At 64.9% G+C, this 18,636-nt stretch overlaps 1 protein-coding gene across 1 annotated transcript; it reads left to right on the top strand.

The window, feature by feature from the left end:
- The first annotated feature begins 3,050 nt into the window (after positions 1-3,050).
- On the top strand, positions 3,051-7,619 carry HRH3 (histamine receptor H3). Its single transcript, XM_037811597.1, has 3 exons — positions 3,051-3,321; positions 4,295-4,461; positions 5,861-7,619. The coding sequence occupies exons 1-3, from the start codon at positions 3,069-3,071 to the stop codon at positions 6,788-6,790; spliced, it is 1,350 nt and encodes a 449-aa protein (XP_037667525.1). The 5' UTR covers positions 3,051-3,068; the 3' UTR covers positions 6,791-7,619.
- Positions 7,620-18,636: the final 11,017 nt, after the last annotated feature.

Here is an 18,636-nt window from a genome sequence, read left to right as displayed (position 1 = left end):
TGCTCCTCAGGACAAAGTCTCTGTGTGTGGTCACTTAGAGTGCGGGCTCCGGACCTGTGTGACCTCCCCTGTGTGACCTCGGGCAGGTGGTGTCCCCTGTCTGTGCAGGGGGACGGCGGGGCCCACGGGCCTGAAGGGCTAAGGAGGGCACAGCAGGCCCTGCTGGTCGAGAGCCCACACCAGCCCGGCCGACAGCGGGCACTCGCCAGGTGCCAGCCATTGTGGTGACCACAGCCCGGGCCAGCCTGACCGCCCCGCTCTCCCTTGGGCCTCACGTCACAGGGGAGGCTTTCGAGAGTCAGCGAAATTCTGTGACTTGCCGAGGCCACGCAGGGCCTTGCGGGTGCCCCTGCAGCTGCGTGCTCGGGTGAGGGGCTTGGCCTCTGAGCCACGACTAAACCTGGGGGCCTCGTGGTCCTCTGCTCAGACTTGCTTTCGAAGGACAGTGAGATGCTGGTCACTGCGGCTGCCACGTCGGCCCTCCCCGTGGGATGGAAATTCCCGAACGGTCACTGTTGCGCGGGGATTGTCGGCGATTTCCAGCACAACAGCGGAGGAGATGGGGGCTGAGTTGTCCCCACCCAGCTGCTGCCCCGCACCGAGACCCCCAGGGAGGCTCCCTCTGTTGGGTGGTCCTGCCCCAGGCTCTCTGGGGGGTCGGCACAGGGAGGAGGATGACCCGGGGGCCTCAAGGGCCTCCTCTCCCAGGAGGCCTTCCATTCCCCTCGCCCGCTGTCCCATAGCCCTCTGTCCTGCTCGGGGTGCTGCACCCCCCCACCATCTCCTCTAGCCTTGGACAGCCCCCCCATCCCCGCAGCACCCCAGCATCTTATCCTCAAGGACAGCAAGGCCACTTGACGTTACTGAGGCTCTACCAGCCCCTCTTCTCTGCCTCGACCCCTGCCCTCAGCCTTGGTGTTGAGCAAGACGAGGACACTTGGGCTGGGAAGGGGGTGCCCAGCCAGAAGCCCCCCTCTTCATGCCCTTCCAGTTGCACCCCTGAGGCCTCGGAAGGGGCTGGAGGGGTGGGGGTGGGGGTAGAGGACGGAGGGAGGAGGGGGCACGAGCTGCTGGTTGAGGGTGGGGCCCAGGGAGGCCACAGGAAGCTTGGGTATTGGGGAGTGATGGGGTGCAGCCACACTTGGGAACTCAGCTCCCAGGAGCTCTCTGCCTTGACTTGTCCCACCGCCCCAGGTCCCCAGTTCTGGTACAGCCCCTGCTCACCAGGTGAATTGGGGGCGTGTGAGGGGAAACTGGGGGAGGCTGTAGATGGAGAAGGGTCTGCTGGCTGAGGAGTAGAGCCAGGGACCTCAAGAAGCGTCCAGGAGAGTGAGCTGAGCCCCAGAACAGGCTGGGGGAAGACATAAAAAGTGAGCTGGTGGGGGGCGGGGGGCGAGGGTCTGGGGGCTCTGCCCTGCTCACATCCTAAAGGAGGGAGTAGAAGGAGCCCAGCTCCCCACTCCCCAAAGTTCCTGAAACACCTCTTGGGGCTAGGGGAGGGGTGGATCCCCCCATGATCAGAAAGCTGCTTCAAGTATGGGGGTGCCTTGTGTGCCGGTGCCTGGGGTGCCCCCCCGGCTGCCCATTTGGGGAAGGCAGACTCATCGCCCCCCACCCCCCAAACACAGGAGGCATCTCGCCCTCCCCGAGGTTTCTGCGGATGTGCTGCTGGCGACAGCAGTCACTGCCTGCTCCCCCCGCGCAGCTCCCTCCCTGTCTGCTGGCTGCTGTTTGTGTGTCTAACTGCTCTTTGTGGGTCCTTGAGCCTGAAGCTGGGTGGCTGTTTCCTTGCTCTGCGGGTGGCTGTGTGTCTGAAAGCAGGCGTGTCTGTCTGTCTCACTGTGAGTGTCCGCAGCTGAATCTGTCCTTGACCCCGTCAATGCGAGCCTGTGTCTGGGAGGGGGCGCTCCCTCCTCCCGCCCGCAGGCGCTAACGCAGCCGCCGCCGCCGAGTCTGCGCCCCGCGCGCGGTGACCTCCTCCAGACGCTGCAGCGGCCACCGCCGCCCGCCGCTCTGCTGCCGCGGAACTCGGGGCCGGCCCCGAGACTCCGGCGCCCCCACCCCGGTTGCGAGCCGCCTGAGCCGCGGGTGGCCGCGCTCCGTGCCGCCTGGTCCGCTCCGCTCTCCCTCTTGCCTTATGTAACTTCACATCTGTCTGCGCTTCGCAGGTCACCCGGACCCCGAGCTGTGCCCTACCCACGGGAGACCGAGGCCCAGAAGTGCATTCCTGGGGGGGGGGCGGACCCCAGGCTGGGACATCCACTCTCCGAGCCCCTTCCCCCTCCGTGCTCTGGACGCTCCCCTCCCCCACGGGAGCCCCACTTGACCGAAGCCTAGAAAGATGAGGCGCCCTGCGAGCCACGCTCCCGAGAGCGCGGGTGCAGGCGCTCCTCCCCCGACCTAACCCCGCCTCAGGTCCCCACAGGTCACCGGCTCCCGAGGAGAGCCGGGCAGGGGTCACCGGGGACGAGGGCCAGGGGGAGACGGGGGACCCAGAGCCTGGCTCCGGGGTCGCGGCCCCGGCTGAGAACCAGCGAGCCCCCGGCCCTGCGCCGGGGCTGAGCCGAGCCCAGCTCCCCGCGAGCCCCGCGCGCACCGAGCCCGGGCTCCAGCCGGTCCTGCGGGCACGCGGCGCTGTCCGTGGTGCTGCCGGCGCCGGGCGGGGCGGGGGCGGGGCGAGGGCGGCAGCCAATGGCGGGGGCGCTGCGCCGGGCGGGGGGGCGGCGGGCTCGGCGCGGGGCGCACTCGGCTGCGCGCTGCGCTCGGGGCGCACGGACGCTCCGGCGGCGGCTCCGGCTCGGGCTCCGTTCCCGGTCCGCCCCGGCTTGCAGCGGCCGCGCCGCCCGCCGGGTGCGGCTCAGATTCCGGCCCAGGGCCTCTCGGCGCCGCCCCGCCTCCCCCGGCCCCGGCCCGGGCGCCCGCGGACCATGCGCCGGGCGCCCCCCGGGGAACTGAGCCGGGCCGAGAGCCCGCAGGGACCAGGCGCTCTGGCCGGGACCCTTCCCGGCCGCCCGGCCTGCGGCCCGCGCCCTGGCTCGCGTCCCGGCGCCGCGTGAGCTGGCGGGGCCATGGAGCGCGCGCCGCCCGACGGGCAGCTGAATGCGTCCGGCGCGCTGGCGGGCGAGGCGGCGGCGGCGGCGGGCGGGGCGCGCGGCTTCTCGGCCGCCTGGACCGCGGTGCTGGCCGCGCTCATGGCGCTGCTCATCGTGGCCACGGTGTTGGGCAACGCGCTGGTCATGCTCGCCTTCGTGGCCGACTCGAGCCTTCGCACCCAGAACAACTTCTTTCTGCTCAACCTCGCCATCTCCGACTTCCTCGTGGGTAAAGCCCCCTGCCCGGGCTGGCGGGGAGACGAGGGCGCACCGGGGCCGGGGGCCGCCTCCCCGGGAGCCTTCAGCCGGGGCGCACAGACCAGCCGGGGCGTCCCGGGCTGTGGGGCGGTGGGCGCGGGCCAAGCTCGCAGCTGCCCATGGCGCAGCGGGGGCTGGGGACGGGCATCTCCGGGGAAGGGGCCCGAGCGGGCGAGCGCTCCGCGAGGTCCAGCGGCCGCGGGTGCAGCGCCGTCGCCAGACAAAGGCGGCGGCGGACTCGGGGCTTGCGGAGAGCGCTGGGGGAGGTTCCGGGGAGGCCTGGGGGAGGGGATGTGGTGGAGGACGGTGGTGTCTCCGCGCGCCTGGGGGCGGGGGCCGAGGGGCCGGCGGGAGGCCGGTGGGTGCCCGGAGGGTCTCTCACGCGGCTGCGCTCTGCAGCGGGCTGGGGGGCGGGCGCACAGCTCCCGGAGCTGACACTTGTTGGTACCGAGGTGCGTCTGCCCGAGGTCCCGAGCGGGCTCCGCGGTGGCAGCGGCTGGCTGGTGGCAGCCAAGTGTCCTTTAAACCGGGGGAGAGGCTCTCTGGGATTCTGAGCTGATGAGGGAGGGTCCGAAGGCCGGGGTAGGGGCTGGGGGGCCAGGGATGGGGGCAGGCAAAGTGGGAGGGAATTCTCATTCTTCCCTCTCTTTGGGCACTGGGACTGCGGATCCTCACCACGGGCTCCACATGCCCTCCCGCCTGGAAGGCCACGTGCCCGGACCCTCCCGTCTGCCCCCAGTCCAGGGACACCAGTGGGGCATGGGGTGGGGGCGGGAGCAGCAGAGGCTGTGCCCTGGGTGGTGGTGGGCAGGGGGCGAGTAAGAGGGCAGCTGCTGGTCTCAGAAGGGTGGGCACGGTCTGTCCTTCCACTGTGGCGCGGTGGTCCCGGGCCCCATTCAGCCATAGCCCCTCTGCCCCTCCCCACGGCCCTTCTTTCCCCCCAGGGGCCTTCTGCATCCCGCTGTATGTGCCCTACGTGCTGACCGGCCGCTGGACTTTCGGCCGGGGCCTCTGCAAGCTGTGGCTCGTGGTGGACTATCTGCTGTGCGCGTCGTCCGTCTTCAACATCGTGCTCATCAGCTACGACCGCTTCCTCTCGGTCACTCGTGCCGTGAGTCCCGGGACTCGGGGGCTGCTCTGCACCTGGGGGAGGTGCAGGGAGAGAAGGGGCGGCTGAGCCAGGGTCTCCCAGCTGAAACGACCGACCCTCTCTGGCCAGTGTCCACTCAGGAGCCGCTGGCTGCCAGCGGGGTCCATCCTGGGGCAGGTGGAGATGGGGCCCCAGAGCTGGAATGAGATGCCCCTGAAGGAGGGGGAGCCCTTCAGCCTCTCCTCGGGCAGGCCCAAAGTCTCTGGAATTGGGGAGGCCCAAGGACCAGAAGCCCTTGGCGGGACAAGTGTTTGCACCCCACCACCACCTGCGTGCACACGGCCGCAGGACAGGCAGTGGCTCCCAGCTCTGCACAGCTCCCTTGAGGCAGGGCCCCTGTATCTGCCTGGAGTTGCCCCTTCACCCTCCCGTCTCCCTCTTGGTGGCTCATCCACCCCCAGGGCCTCAGCGAGGCGGCCTCCCTTCTGCTTGGGTGGGGTGGGGGTGTGTGCATACTTCTCTCCAGCCCAGGCCAGTGGTGGGACAGAGGGCAAAGGGCACAGGTTTGGGGCCAGACAGACCTGGGCCCACTCGGAGCTGTCTCGCCTGGGTTCTCACGCCCTCCCTGAGCCGCCGGGGCAGGGGGTGGTGGTGGTACTAACAGCTGCTGTGACGAGTAAGTGGTGAGGGGGTATCCAGCAGTGCCAAGCACGGTGCCGGGCACACAGCGGGCACTCGATAGATAGTGGCTGCTCTTCTTCTTGCCCCTGCTGTTGCTCGGGTGGGGGGCGGACCGTGGAGGCCCTCGGGTCATCCTGACACCTCCCAGGCTGCCCCCCACGGCCAGTGGCCCTCAGGGGTGAGTGTGCAGTGCTTCCCTGTGCCCTGCCCTGCCAGGCCCCTGCCCCACTGGGCTCCTTCCAGAGGCCCTGCCCAGGTCCAGGGAGGCTTTGTTGGCACTGCCCCGACCCCCAGGGCCAGGTACGGGGTGGACTCCCCCTGAGCTCGCTCAGCGCTGTTGGGGGCCTGGGACTTGGCAAGACCCGTTCAGGGCAGAAATAGGAGCTGAGCGCCTCCTGCTGTGTGGCTGGTGCCAAGCCTGATGCTGAGGACAAAGGACAGTGATAGGACACCCTGGGGAAGCTCACAGCTAATGGGGAGGGTGGTGCCAACTTAGGGTTCAGAGGCCATGAGAGTGTGATGGGGCCAGAGCCAGCGCGGGGGGCTTCCTGGAGGAGGCGCTGAGCCCTGGAGGATGCACAGGAAGAGGGAGGGAGGGAGGTGAAGAGAAGAGCTGCGCTGGCCACGGGGAGGACGATACGCAGAGGCCCAGGGGCTGGGGCACGCTCCTGCTGTGCCGGGGATGGCTGGCCCGGCCTCGGTCCCTCCGGGCCGACCCTGCACCCTGCTCCCCCGGCAGGTCTCGTACCGGGCCCAGCAGGGTGACACGCGGCGGGCGGTGCGGAAGATGGCGCTGGTGTGGGTGCTGGCCTTCTTGCTGTACGGGCCGGCCATCCTGAGCTGGGAGTACGTGTCCGGCGGCAGCTCCATCCCCGAGGGCCACTGCTACGCCGAGTTCTTCTACAACTGGTACTTCCTCATCACGGCCTCCACGCTCGAGTTCTTCACGCCCTTCCTCAGCGTCACCTTCTTCAACCTCAGCATCTACCTGAACATCCAGCGGCGCACGCGCGGCCGGCTCGACGGGGCGTCCGAGGCCGCCGGCCCCGAGCCCCCGCCCGCGGCCCAGCCCTCGCCGCCACCGGCACCGCCACCTGGCTGTTGGGGCTGCGGGGGCTGCGGGCCGCGGGGCCGCGGGGAGGCCGTGCCGCTGCACGGGTGCGGGGCCGGCCAGGGGGCCGCGGGTGCCGAGGCGGGGGAGGCGGCCCTGGGGGGCGACGGGGGCGCCGCGGCCTCGCCGACCTCCAGCTCGGGCAGCTCCTCGCGGGGCCCTGAGCGGCCGCGCTCGCTCAAGAGGGGCTCCAAGCCGTCGGCATCCTCGGCCTCGCTGGAGCGGCGCATGAAGCTGGCGTCCCACGGCTTCACCCAGCGCTTCCGGCTGTCGCGCGACAAGAAGGTGGCCAAGTCGCTGGCCGTCATCGTCAGCATCTTCGGGCTCTGCTGGGCGCCTTACACGCTCCTGATGATCATCCGAGCCGCCTGCCACGGCCACTGCGTCCCCGACTACTGGTACGAGACGTCCTTCTGGCTGCTGTGGGCCAACTCGGCCGTCAACCCCGTCCTCTACCCGCTGTGCCACTACAGCTTCCGGCGAGCCTTCACCAGGCTGCTCTGCCCCCAGAGGCTCAAAATCCAGCCCCACGGCTCCCTCGAGCACTGCTGGAAGTGAGCGGGGCCTCGTTTCTGGGGAGACCCTAGACCTTCTGCATCGCTGTGGGCGTGGGGGTACCGTTTGCTCCCAGGTCCTGGCTCCCTCCCGGGAGGGACGATCCAGGGGTCCCCGCTGAGCCATCCACGCTCACGGACAGGGCAGCGGCCAGCGGCGTCTGCCCCTCCAAAGCACTTGCCTGGCCTGGGCTCCGGACCCCCGGTGCAGCGTCTCCTCCTGCACATGCCCGCACCCGTGCCCTCCTCTGCTGCCGTCCGTCTCCTGCTTCAGCGCCGCCGCCCCACTTCCAACTCTCTTTCCAAAAAGTGCCAAGTGACCCCCCAGGAACCTCGCAGCCGTGCTCTGCATTTCCATTCCGGGAGTTTTCAGGAAGATGAAAAAGAAGAAAACACGTCTGTGAACTTGATGTTCCTTGGATGTTTAATCGAGAGAGACAAGATTGCGAGGAGCTCCGGGCTGGATTGGCAGGTGTGGGCTCCCACGCCCTCCTCCTTCGTGCTGTGGCTTCCGTCTGAGCGGCGCCAGCTGCCGGCCCGGCCCGCCCCCCAGCCTCCGGCTCAGGGCGCTGGGTGGGGTGTGGGGGGCCAGCGGGCAGCTGGCAGCGGGGCCGAGCCTCCCCTGTGCCAGGTGGGAGCCCACCCCGCCAGCTCCATCTGCTCAGCCGGAAGGGGCTGGGGATGTCGGGGCGAGACCCAGGGCCCCGCAGTGCCCGGGCATGGGCTGCCTCACCCGTGCACCAAGTCGGGCTCTGCATGCCCCACCCCCCGTGCCCACTCTCGCTGCCACTGCCAAACTGTGTGCTCCCCAATAAAGTGTATTTTTTTTTTAATCGGGGCTGTTTCCTGAGGACTTTGTGGGGGTGGACAGAGCACCTGCAGCCCCAAGGTGGGCTCGGGCCCTGACCTCAGGGTCCTCTTCTGGGAGGGGCACTGCAGGGGGACAGAAGCTGCTGGTCACACTGGGCTTACTGACAAGGGACATGGGCTCCACAGTGTCCTCACTTTCCAGACCTCCCACACCCCTCAAGACCCCCCAGGAGGTGATGCAGCCCCGCAACCTGTTCAGAGGGTGTTCTGGCGCTGGGGTGGGGGGCCCTCCCACGATACAGCCAGCCGCCCCCAGGGCAGGGCCCTGTCTCTCTGGGCCAGGAGCCAGGACTCCTCGTGCCCCAGCCCAGCAGGACACAGGCCTGAGGGCCGCTGATTTGCAGGGGGCGAGGCAGCAGGGGGGCCGCCGTAGCCGGCGAGGGCTTCCAGGCAGTGGAGGCCGGGGCTGAGCTGCAGGAACTGGTGGGACGTAGGGGGCCGAGGGGAGAAAGGTGTCCTGGCAGAGGTGCCACCCCGGGCACAGGAGGAGCGGGCACGGTTGGCGCTTGGAGAGCCTTGGCCCCGGCACTGGACCCGCGGGGCCTGCGAAGGAGGCAGCGACCTGGCCTGACTCAGGCTCGGAGCCCACTCGGGGAAAGGCAGGACAAGCTGATGCAGTGAGGTGCCACCTCCTCCAGGAAGCTTTCCCTCCTTTCCAGCCAGTGGGGCCCCTCTGCCCCCTGACCTCCCGGATACAGCCTTTCTTCGCTGTGTTGGCCTCACTTTCGCAGTAATCGGACCGTCTTTCCTTCCTCGGCAGAGAGGAACACTTGTCCCCTTGGCACGACCCCATCAGAGCAGGGCCACGGGGTCCCGTCTCCAGCCACGAGGCACGTTCGGCACGAAACCTCGTGTGAGAACTCAGGCTGTCAGATGTGCAAAGGGGATGAGCTGTTCACCGCAACTTTGAAAACAAAAACCCAAAACGAGCCAAACTTCTCTCCTCCAGACATGTTCTGCACTCCGCAGCTGAGCCTGCACTTTCATTTCCCAACCCCCCCAGAAACTTCCTCCAGAACCCGCGCTTGCACCCCCTCTACCTCACTTCCAGTTCTTTCTCCCAGGAGCCGAAGGGTCGCCTGTGGTCAGGGCAGGACCCTCTTGGGCAAGAAGCCACGTGAGCAGGGGTCACCCAGCTCAGGGGCCGTGTGTGGGGGGCAGCCTGGGGACACTTGGGCCTCTGAGCACCCCGTCTTCCTCTGCCCCCCTACGACTGAGGGCCGGACGAGCAGGGGTGAGGGTGGGGTCAGGGAGCAGCAACACCAGAAACCACCCAGAGCGCAGGGAACCCCACCTGACCGCCGCCCCTGGGACCCCAAACCCCGCAGAGGGGCCCCGGGCTGCCGCCCCTCCCGGCCCCCGGGGTGTCCCTCCCGCAGCCCGGAGCTGCCTGGGAAGGACAAAGAGCCCCCTCGGGAGAGCGAGCGCCTCGCGCCGCACCCAGCCGGAGCCTCCGCTGCCCTCCGCCCGGCGCTGCTAAATGGCGACAAATTGGAGGATAAAAGCTCAGGCTTTCAAGCAATTTTGCCTTCAATCTCTGGAAACTGCTGCTCCCGGAGCGCCTGTGCAGGGATGGAGGAGGAGAGGAGAGAGACCCCGAGTCTATTGGTCCGGCATTCTCCAGCAAACAAACACGTCGGGGGGCCCTTCCCCTGGGAGGCGAGACAAAGCCGGGCTGGGCACCCCCATCCAGCCTGCTGCCCACTGCCCCTTTGGGTGCCAGGCCTGGGCGGCTGGGACGGCGGCCACACCTGTGGGGTGGGGAGCTGCAGGGCAGTGGCCAGGGTGCCACAAACGTTTGTGGAACACTGAGGGGTGCAGGGGTGGCCCTGGGGGAGCTGAAGGGGGAGTGTGCCGGGCGCAGAGCCCTGAGGCGAGAAGGGAAGGTCTGGCACGTTACAGGAGACAAGAGGCCTGTGGGGCAGGAGAGTGGTGGTCGGGACAAGCATGGCCGGGAGTGTACCCCAGGGCTTGGTGGGCCTTCCTTCAAGGGCAGCAAGGGGTCGGTTGGGGGGGAGAGTGCCTGAGGCTGGAGGATGGGACACAGCCTGGAGGCCTGTCTGGAGGCGGTGGCCCCGGCAGGGCTGTGCAGGATCTGGGGTGGCTCATGGCATTTGAGGAGCGTGGCCATCCTGACCCCACGTGACTGTCTCACGACCCCCAGGACCCACCTGTTAGCCCATCTGGTGCAGGCCCGAGGGACAGCCTTCCAGGGGACCCCAAGAAATAGGGGGCCCAGGGTGAGCATGTGACTGCAAGCTCCTCCCTCCTGGGCCCCACACTGGCTGCAGGCGTCCCAGGTGCTGGCTGGCATGTGTGGGGTGAAGGCCAAGAAGTTTCCGAGAGAAAGGGCACGGGCCTCCGTGCCTCGGAGCAGCTGTGCCACAGGCCAAACGCTCCAATGCTCCCTTTGGGAGAACCGGGGGGTGACCAGGGAGGGCTGGTGCGCCCACAAAGCAGCCTGGAGGTGTGGGAGCACGCAGCTGCCTGACCACTACCTCCCTGTGCCCTCATCCCATCCTGACCTGTGGCTGGGCCCGGGCGGGGTCAAAGACCCTCCCACCAAATGCTTCCTGAGTGCCTGGGGGGCTCCGGGTCCCAGCAATTGATCCCCCCCCCCCCCACACACACACCCCAAGTCTGCTGACAGGCGGTCGCCTGAACCCGGCCCCTTCCTCCTCTGTGGCGGGGTCAGACAGCCCCTTCCCCCGGGGCCTGGTGAGGCACAGTGACGCTTGTCCCCAGCCCCAGGGCTGGATGGAGCCCAGACCCCTCCCCAGGCCTAATGACACATCAGGTGGTCAGGGCTGGCCTGGGGACATGAAGACCCGGGACCCCAGGAGGGTCAGAGTCAGGGGCCAAGCCCCTCCTCTGAGGACACACAGGGGCCGGGGGTGTGTGTGTGGGGGGCAGGGCCTCCGGCTGTGCAGTTCAGGGCTGGGGTCCTGGGTTGTGGGCAGAGCAGTGCGTTTCCATCAGAGAAGAGCCTGGGGCTGGGTCTGGGGGCGCCCGGTGCCGAGAGCAGCTCTGGTTTTCGGGGGGCACCCTATGCTCCAGGCCCAGTTCTGAGTCCCTTTCTTGTCCACACTCATTCAGGCTGACAGCCCGGTGAAGGAGGCGCCGTTTCCATCTCACAGCCAGGAGACAGGCACAGAGAGGCCAAGTGACCCTCTCAAGGTCACACAGCTAACGAGTGGCCAAGTCGGTGCTGTTTTCCTTCTGTCATCATTTTCCCAACTGTCCTGCTCTCAGGGGCCACCTTCTCTTCCCTCGGCAGAGCAGGAGCCCCGTTCCGCTCGACACCCCCAGGGCACCTTAAGCACGCTCGGGAAACGCATGCAGCCCAAGCACCGGCCACTCACTGTGTGGCCTGGAGGGTGCCCCTTGCAACCCCCTTCAGCAGGTAACAGCAGTGTCTGCTTTTTCTTTGGGAGACCACCCCTCCCTCTTTGTTCCCGTGGGTTCAGTGGGGCCGACCCCACCTGGCACGAAGCCTGGCCAAGCAGAAGCTCAGTGGTTGGTTTGGGACAGTGCGCACTCCCAGTCTGGCCAGTGAGTGGCAGCCCTGGGACTTTGGCTGGGGCCTTGGCAAGGAGGTGCCCCTCTCCAGCTGGGGCTGCAGGCCTGGCACTGTCGGTTGCCCTCACCGAGGGCCACCCGTCAACAGAGGAAAGCTGAGGTGAGAGCTGGAGGCAGGCAGCTTCCTGATGCCATTATCCAAGCACCTGGATCCAGCCTTGCCTGAATGCGGTCCAGAACCTTCCTGTTTCATGAGTCCTGAGGCCAGTATAACATGGGTTTTGGAATTGTGATGGGAAAGTAGTGTGCAGCAAGACCCGGCCCCTCTAGAGTCTCCTGGGAGGAGCGGGTGTGTCCACCTGTTCTCAAATGCCCTTGGGCGAGGGAGGCTGGCCCAGGAGCCCTCTTAGTGGGGAGAACAGCTTATTCCGGCCCATACAAGGGGCCACGTCTTTGAATAATAAAAAATGGAGAAGTGAGTTAATCAGATAGAAAACAGCAGTTAGTTGTTTGGAATTGTTGGCAGGAGAGTGCTCTTTTAACACACCGGGCTCCAGGGGGCAGGGAGGGGCCAGGAGGCCCACGAGCCCGTGACACCCTTCCCGTCAGAGCCCCCGCACGAGGCCCTGACCGGCACTTGGCCTCGGTTTCCCCATCCACACCCTGGTCCCCGCACTCAGGAAAGCAGGCGCTGGGGGCAGAGCAGGGTCCCGCTTGGAGATCCGTCAGGCACGAAATGGGGGGCAGGTACATGTCCATCGAAAAGAAAGAAAGAAGGAGAGGAAGGAGGGAGAGGATGTGAGGGGATGGGGGTGGCTGCTGTCAAATATTTCCAGAACTGTGCCGAGCCCCTCTGAAGTTACACAGATTTCCAAATTCACACAGGACAAACGTGAGGCACTTTAAATGCTGGGTCGTCTTAAAAGGGTCCAGCAAACCCTGGTTTGAAGCTGAGGTTTAGGAGGCCGGGCAGCACCGTGGACACGAAAACCCCTATCCTCTGCCCCCGTACCCCGACCTGGGCTGATCCCCAGGTTTGCAGGCCCATGAATTCCTGATAAGCCGGGAGGGCCGCAGGCAGGTGGTTTCCTCAGTGGCGCCTCCTCCAGCCCTTCGGGGCCTGTGTCAAGCCTGCTCTGTCCCCAGCACCTCCTCTGTGCTCTGCCCAAGTTCCTCTGACTCATTAATTCATACTAAGGTGTGGTTGACTGCACTTCCCGGGGAGAGCGGTGGGCTTCCACAGGAATCGAGGGAACTCTGAATCCAGGTGCTACCCTCTAATGCAGGCATCTCGGAGATGCACCGGACGGAGGGCGGCTGGTGGCATCGGCGAGCTCTTGGCAGCTGCTGCGCTGTGCTGGCTCTGACCGCCCTGAAGAATCCCGATTTTTCGAGCTGGGAGGGAAGCGCTCCTGGACTGCAGGCAGGCGTGTGGCTCCGGGGGCCACCGGCCTGGGGACCAACCCAGGCTGCCCAGGCGATCTCCAGGGACCCAGACATTCCTCAAGGGTCCCCGCGTGTGGGTGCTGGCTGGGCCAGGAGGGGCTCCCGGGGAGGTGCTGGTGGGACGGGGCTGCTGCTGGGCCACCCCAAGTCTCCACCAGGAAGGGCCGCTGGTGCCTGGGGGCAGCCACGGAGGGAGGCAACTGCCCCTCCCCAGCCAGCCGGGGGGCCTGTACCCCAGGGCCGGAGTTGGGCAGGATGGGCCCCAAAGGGAAGCCTCGTGGAGGGTGGGGGCTGAGGCTGAACTGGGCAGGGTGCACCCTCACCCCGCCCTGGGGCAGCCCCCAGCTGGGAGGGCTCCTGCCTGGTACCATGAGAGGGGCTGGCAGAGCTGGGGGAGGCTGCGGGACGAGGGGCTGGGGTCACCGCAGGGCCCGTGGGCATCAGCTTCACATTTCCCTGGCTTTACCCTTGGAGGCATTGATAAAACGCACGATGCGGGCTTCAATTCGGATTTTGCATTAAAACGTCCCAGTCCCAGTTCTCTGGGGTGACTGGCTCCCTACTCTCATGTCCGAAAGTGGTGGGGTGGGGCGGGGAGGCATTGGGGCCTGAGGTTTGGGGGGGTGGGTGTGGGGGGACTGAGGGGGTGGCTGGCCTTGGCCTGGAAATCAGGGACTGGTGAGGGGTGGGGAGGGGGCCATGGGGCTCTGCTCCGCCTTGGGATGGCCCCACTCAGGGAAAGGGGTGCTGGCGCATCCAGCCCTGCCCTGAGCCGGGGGAGCCCCCACTCACCCACCCTGGTGCACGTAAACCCTCTGTCAGGAAAGCCTGGAGCCACCAGAGTGAGGACAAACAGCCGGCCCTGCTGGCCACACGGCCTGGCCCGGGGGTCCATGACGATGGGTGACACAGTAGGTGGCCCCGAGTGCCCTCCGTGGGCCTCACTGGGGGGGTGCCGCGGCCTGGGCTCCGGTGGCAGCACTCCTGCAGCGGCACAGCGCGAGGGGTTGCGGGTGGAGACCCTCATTCAAGTCCATGACGCCTCATGGGCCTGTGCTCTCAGTGAGCTCCTGGCAGCTGGGCCTGGGGCAGGAAGGGGGCCCTGGGCTGGCCCCCAGCCTCTGAGGATCTTCCTCTTCAGACGGTGTGGGCTCACCTGCAGTTGCGGGAAACAACCAGAGGTCCCTGTGCCCTTCCTCCAGTGCCCCAATGGAACATCTTACAGAGTTCCAGCGCAAACCCACAACCTGGACATGGACTTCACGTTTTACCTGCACCCAAGTGTGCGCGAGTGCGTTTAGTCCTGTGCCATTTAGTTACGCGTGTAGACTTGTGGCCACCACAGTGAGGGCAGACTGGTCCCACCCCAAGGAGCCACAGATGCCTCTAGCTCTTCCCCTCACCCAGCCCCCTGCGCTCACCTGTGCCCGGCCCTCTGCCCGCCGCCTCAGCAACGTTGCAGAAGCGGAACACCCAGCAGCAACCCTGTGAGCCTGGCCCCTTCTCGCCGCCAAGCATGACCACCAGTGTGCGTTAGGGACACGCTTCAGCGGCGCCCCCGACGTGTGCGTGTTTACTCACTGGAAACAGTGCTCTGGCCTGGTGGGCGTCGCCCCAGTTGCCAGCTCTGAGCCAGGCACCAGGGCGCAGGCAGGGCCTCTGTCCCGGAAGTGTGGGTGGGTGGGCAGGGGCAGACCACACAGGCAGCGGCCCGGGAGGATGGGGCCTGACAGGGCCGCAGACAGACCCGGGAGGTCAGGGGTGGCTTCCTGGGCAGGCGTCGGGGAAGGGCACTGGGGCAAAAAGGCCAGTCCAGGGCGTGTCCCTGGTGTGTCCGAGGAACTGCAGGGAGGCCCGTGGGCTGCAGTGGGAAGGGGCAGGGCAGAAGAGGCCGGGGCCAAGGGGGCTGGGGGCAGCAGGGGCCGGGCAAGGCAGGCCTGCAGGGCCCCTGTGAAGATGCGGGACCCGACTCCCAGCAAGAGGGCGGCTCCAGCGCAGAGAAGGGCTCCTGGAGCCCGGGGTCCCCCGGCTGCCGCACTGTGGAGCCGCAGGGGCGCCTGGCACAGGGAGGCCGGGGGCTGCCGCGATGCTGCGGGCGGGCGGGGGCGAGGCCTGGCCAGGTGGCTTTGCAGGTGGAGTGGCGAGGGAGAAGTAAGGCCGTCAGGACCACGGGGCGCAGCCTATCGGGCACGTCACAAAGCGACGCAAAACCAGAGCACGGACGGCTACCAGCAACAGCGACTCAAAATGTTCACGGCCTTGTCCTGCAGCACCGCGCCTTCCTGTGCCGGGGCAGGGACCCCAAGGAGGATGTCCAGGGGCAGGTGCCTTCTTGTCTGAGTCTGGGGGGCATGGCAAGCCCTGGACTTTGTCTGTGGGGCCGCGGGGTGTGTCCTAAACCCCACTCCACCTGGGCTGGGGTGCCAGGGGGCCCAGATCCCCTCCGGGTAGCCTGAAGCTCTGCTCTAGGGCCCATCAGCCCCCAGCACTGCAGAACTTCGGGCCCCAGGGTGGCCTGTCTCAGCCCCGCATGGGGTCCCCGAGCACTCTGCCCTCTGGAAGGCTGGCCTGGGCCTAGTTGCAGGCCAGCAGGGTCCCCTCACCACCCATGCCTGGGACTCTCTGGTCACCACTGCCCTGTCTTCCAGGTCAGAGCATGTCAAAGGCCAGCTCAGGGGGAGCAGAGGACCTGTGGCCGCTTGCAGTGCACACAACCGGGCTGCCCACCGTCTTCTAAAGTTGTGTTAAATTCTTTTCTAAATTAGACTCCTCAGTTGGTGAGCACCTGTCTCCCTCGGTCTCTCCAGGCCTGTAATGGGCCTGGGTGTAGCTGGGGTGTCCATGTGGGGTGTCACTTCCACTCCCTCCTGAAGTCCCAAGAAAACGGCAGGAAATGAGGAAGCTGTGAACCTCTGAGAAAAAAGACAGAGGGAGGAACAGAGAGGACGGACGACATCCACAAAGCCCTGGGCAGAGGCTGGAGAGCATGATGGGATCTGGTGGGAGGTGGGCATGAGATGCAGGGTGAGAATGGGGGGACAGGTCCTCCGAGCAGCTGCATCCCCAGCACCCCTTACCCTCCGCCCCTGGGAAGCCTGCAGGTCTCTGGAGTGAGCAGGGAAGTTCTGGAACTGGGACACTGGGCAAAGCGGGCGTGGGGGATGAAAACTGGGGGAATTTAGGGAAGATCCCCAGATCGGCTTCCAGAAAGGCCAGCAAACACCAGCTTACAGGAGCGTGGGAGGCTACCCTCAGGAGACAGACTCGAATGTGCTGCTACCAGGGGCACCCCAGGAGGCTGCTCGGCCTCGGGGATCATGGCTAGGCACCAGGTGTCAGAGGCCTGTCCGTCCCCCGGGCTCTGCAGTGGCCGTGGGGCCTCAGCCTGCCAACACCAGCTGGGGGTCACTGGATGTTCGAGGAAAAGCCAGAAACTCAAACAAAAATAACTCAGGTAAAATCGGCAATGGAAGGGAAGGAAGAAAATAGTGGCAGCAAAATGAGATACAAGAAGAAAAAGAAAGAGACGTTACGGCATCTCCGAAACAAAACCAGGTTGTTACTGAAGAAGAAAATCACAGAATAAGAAAGAGTTCTGGAAATTAAAAACAAGTGGCCAAAACTACAACTTGCAGGAGAACGAAAAACAAAATTAAAAAAAATATCCAAGAATGTAAAAAAAGACATAGGCAAAATGAAAGAAAACAAAACTCCAGAAAATGGGATGGTTGGTTTGGAGGGACCAGCGTCCGGCTAACAGGAGTCCTGGGGGGGACGAGGAAAGGCAGGCAGGGAAGCGAGGCGAGGAGGCCCGGCGAGAGATCCTGGATGGCAGGGTGAGCTGTGGGGAGACCAAGGCCCCAGGCTGCTGGCCCCACCTGGCACATGAGCCTGGAGTCCCACCCGGCTCCCAAGGGGGCCCTGAAGGCTCCCAGGGAAGACAATGGCACGGGCAGGGCTGAGAACCAGAAGGGGCTCACCCTCGCCCCCAACACCGGAAGCTCCGTGACAGCAGAGCAAAGCCTCCAAAATTCTGAAAGGAAATTATCTCCAGTGTAGAAAACTTCCCTTAGCCAGCAGTAAAGATGCTCCTTGACATGCCGGGACTGTCAACCTTGCCCCCTAAAGAACTTGATTGGAAAGCCATGAATAGGTGGGAATAAACCAGCAAAGAAGGAGGGAGGCCGCCGGGGTGTAGGGAGGGGTGGGAAACGTCAGGAAACCAGGAACTTGGCCTGCTGGAGCCTACGGGACATGCTTCCTGTAGGTGAGGGATGGATGTTGGAAGATTTAGGAAAAAAATCACCTAGTGGTACATTTGCCCTGATTTCCAGGGTGGAAAAACAAGGCAAGTACCAGCCTGAACAGGGGCAGGGGTTGCAGGGGGCAATGGGCTGCTGCACCGGCACCACCAAACTGCCATCACTGCATGCCCACTTGAGCCACCGCGCTGCCCCGGGAAAGCCACATCCACCAGGATACGATGGTAACAGGTGTGGCCCCAAACTTGGAACTGAAGGGCAGAAGAGATTCTAGAAACAAAGAGGTGAATTCTGGCGGAACTGGCGAGAAGGGGGGCTGGCACGCATGGGGCACTGAGGGGAGGCAGGGCTGGGAACCGTTATTTTTCAGGGTGAGTCTTTTAGTACAACTTGCCTTTTAAAGATATTTCCAAACTAAAATAATAAAAATGAAAAGCCTCTCAAGTAAATGCACCCAATATCAGCTGCCATTCCTCCTTTCATTCCACAGATATTTACTGAGCGCCTTTTCCGAGTCAGTCTTCCAGGGGTGCTGGGGTTACGGCTGAACACAGGACAAAGACCTACCCCCGGAGCCACCTGCTGGCCTCCCGCAGGTGCCCAGCCCAGTCCCGGGGCCCCCGGCCGACCCGCCTCATGACCCAGGGGTGCCTAATGTTCCCCAATGCGAGCACAGTGACTGCCTTGGCAATGGCATGAGCTACACGAGGCCCCAAACCGTGTGTCCCTATTCATGAGGAATGTCCAGAAAATGCAAGTTCAGAGACACAAAGCATATCCGTGGTTGCCAGAGGCTGGGGAGGGGTGGGGAGTGACCGCCAGTGGGTACGGGGTGGCTTCTGGGGTGTTGGAAATGTTCTGGAATTAGGTAATTGTGATGGTTGCACAACCTCGTGACTACTAAAAACAGAACTGAACTGTAGACTTTAAAATGGTGACGTTTATGGTCTGTGAATTTTATCTCAATAAGAAAAAAACTGAGGTGAAAATTTCTGTTCCTAGAGGCAATGGGGAAATGAGTGAGGTCATGACGTTCTGCTTTACCTTCCTGAACGACCGGTATGTTTAAGAGAAAAATCAGTTTTTAAAACATGATGGCAAATGCTCTCTGTGTGGTAGAAAAACACCCTCAGGCTTTTTGCTATAAAAAGAGCTGCAGGCAACGTCAAAACCAGCGCCCTAGCAGCCCTGCCCTGCAGCCCGTGACCCTGCCTTAGCCTCCTCGGAGCGCAGTGTCTCCTGGACACAGGCTGCTGGGTTCCTGCCACCCCACCGGCAGCTCAGCATCAGATTGCTCCGATCACTTTGATCTGTGGCTGCGCACAGCACCCTCCCTGGGTGGGGCCGCAGCCTGGTGTGGGCCTGGCGCGTCTACACGTGAGGAAAGGGGTGAGCTTGCTCCTGAACCAGGGCTGACGGTCATGAAACAAGTCACCAGGAGCTGCCCAGTGACTGGCCACAGCTGCTGGAGGAAGCCAAAGGAAATTTCGGCACAGGGTAACTGGCAAGTCTTAGACCAAAATCTGGTAACTGATTGGGGAATAAAGCAGTGTCTGAACCACGGGAGGCTGGGCTGGGTGACGGAGGACAGACAGAGCCACCTCTCTCCCTCCCCAGACGGCCAGCGTGGCTGGGGCCAGCAACCAAAGATGAAAGGCCGCTGATAATTGGCGCGTACTCAGACCTCATTTTACTTTAAGAAACTCCTTTGTGGTGGCCTGAAAGAGAAAGCAAATAGATGCAAACATCCATC

This window comes from Choloepus didactylus, chromosome 19, assembly GCF_015220235.1.
Source record: "Choloepus didactylus isolate mChoDid1 chromosome 19, mChoDid1.pri, whole genome shotgun sequence".
Classification (NCBI taxonomy): Eukaryota; Metazoa; Chordata; class Mammalia; order Pilosa; family Megalonychidae; genus Choloepus; species Choloepus didactylus.
Note: the sequence above shows the minus strand (reverse complement) of the source record. Positions and strands in the feature narration are given on the sequence as shown.

Excerpts from the sequence above, each read along its gene's own strand:
- HRH3 (XM_037811597.1), top strand. The coding sequence starts at position 3,069 with ATGGAGCGCGCGCCGCCCGACGGGCAGCTGAATGCGTCCGGCGCGCTG. Across the intron at positions 3,322-4,294 it reads CATCTCCGACTTCCTCGTGG|GGGCCTTCTGCATCCCGCTG; the intron begins GTAAAGCCCCCT and ends CTTTCCCCCCAG. Across the intron at positions 4,462-5,860 it reads TCCTCTCGGTCACTCGTGCC|GTCTCGTACCGGGCCCAGCA; the intron begins GTGAGTCCCGGG and ends CTCCCCCGGCAG.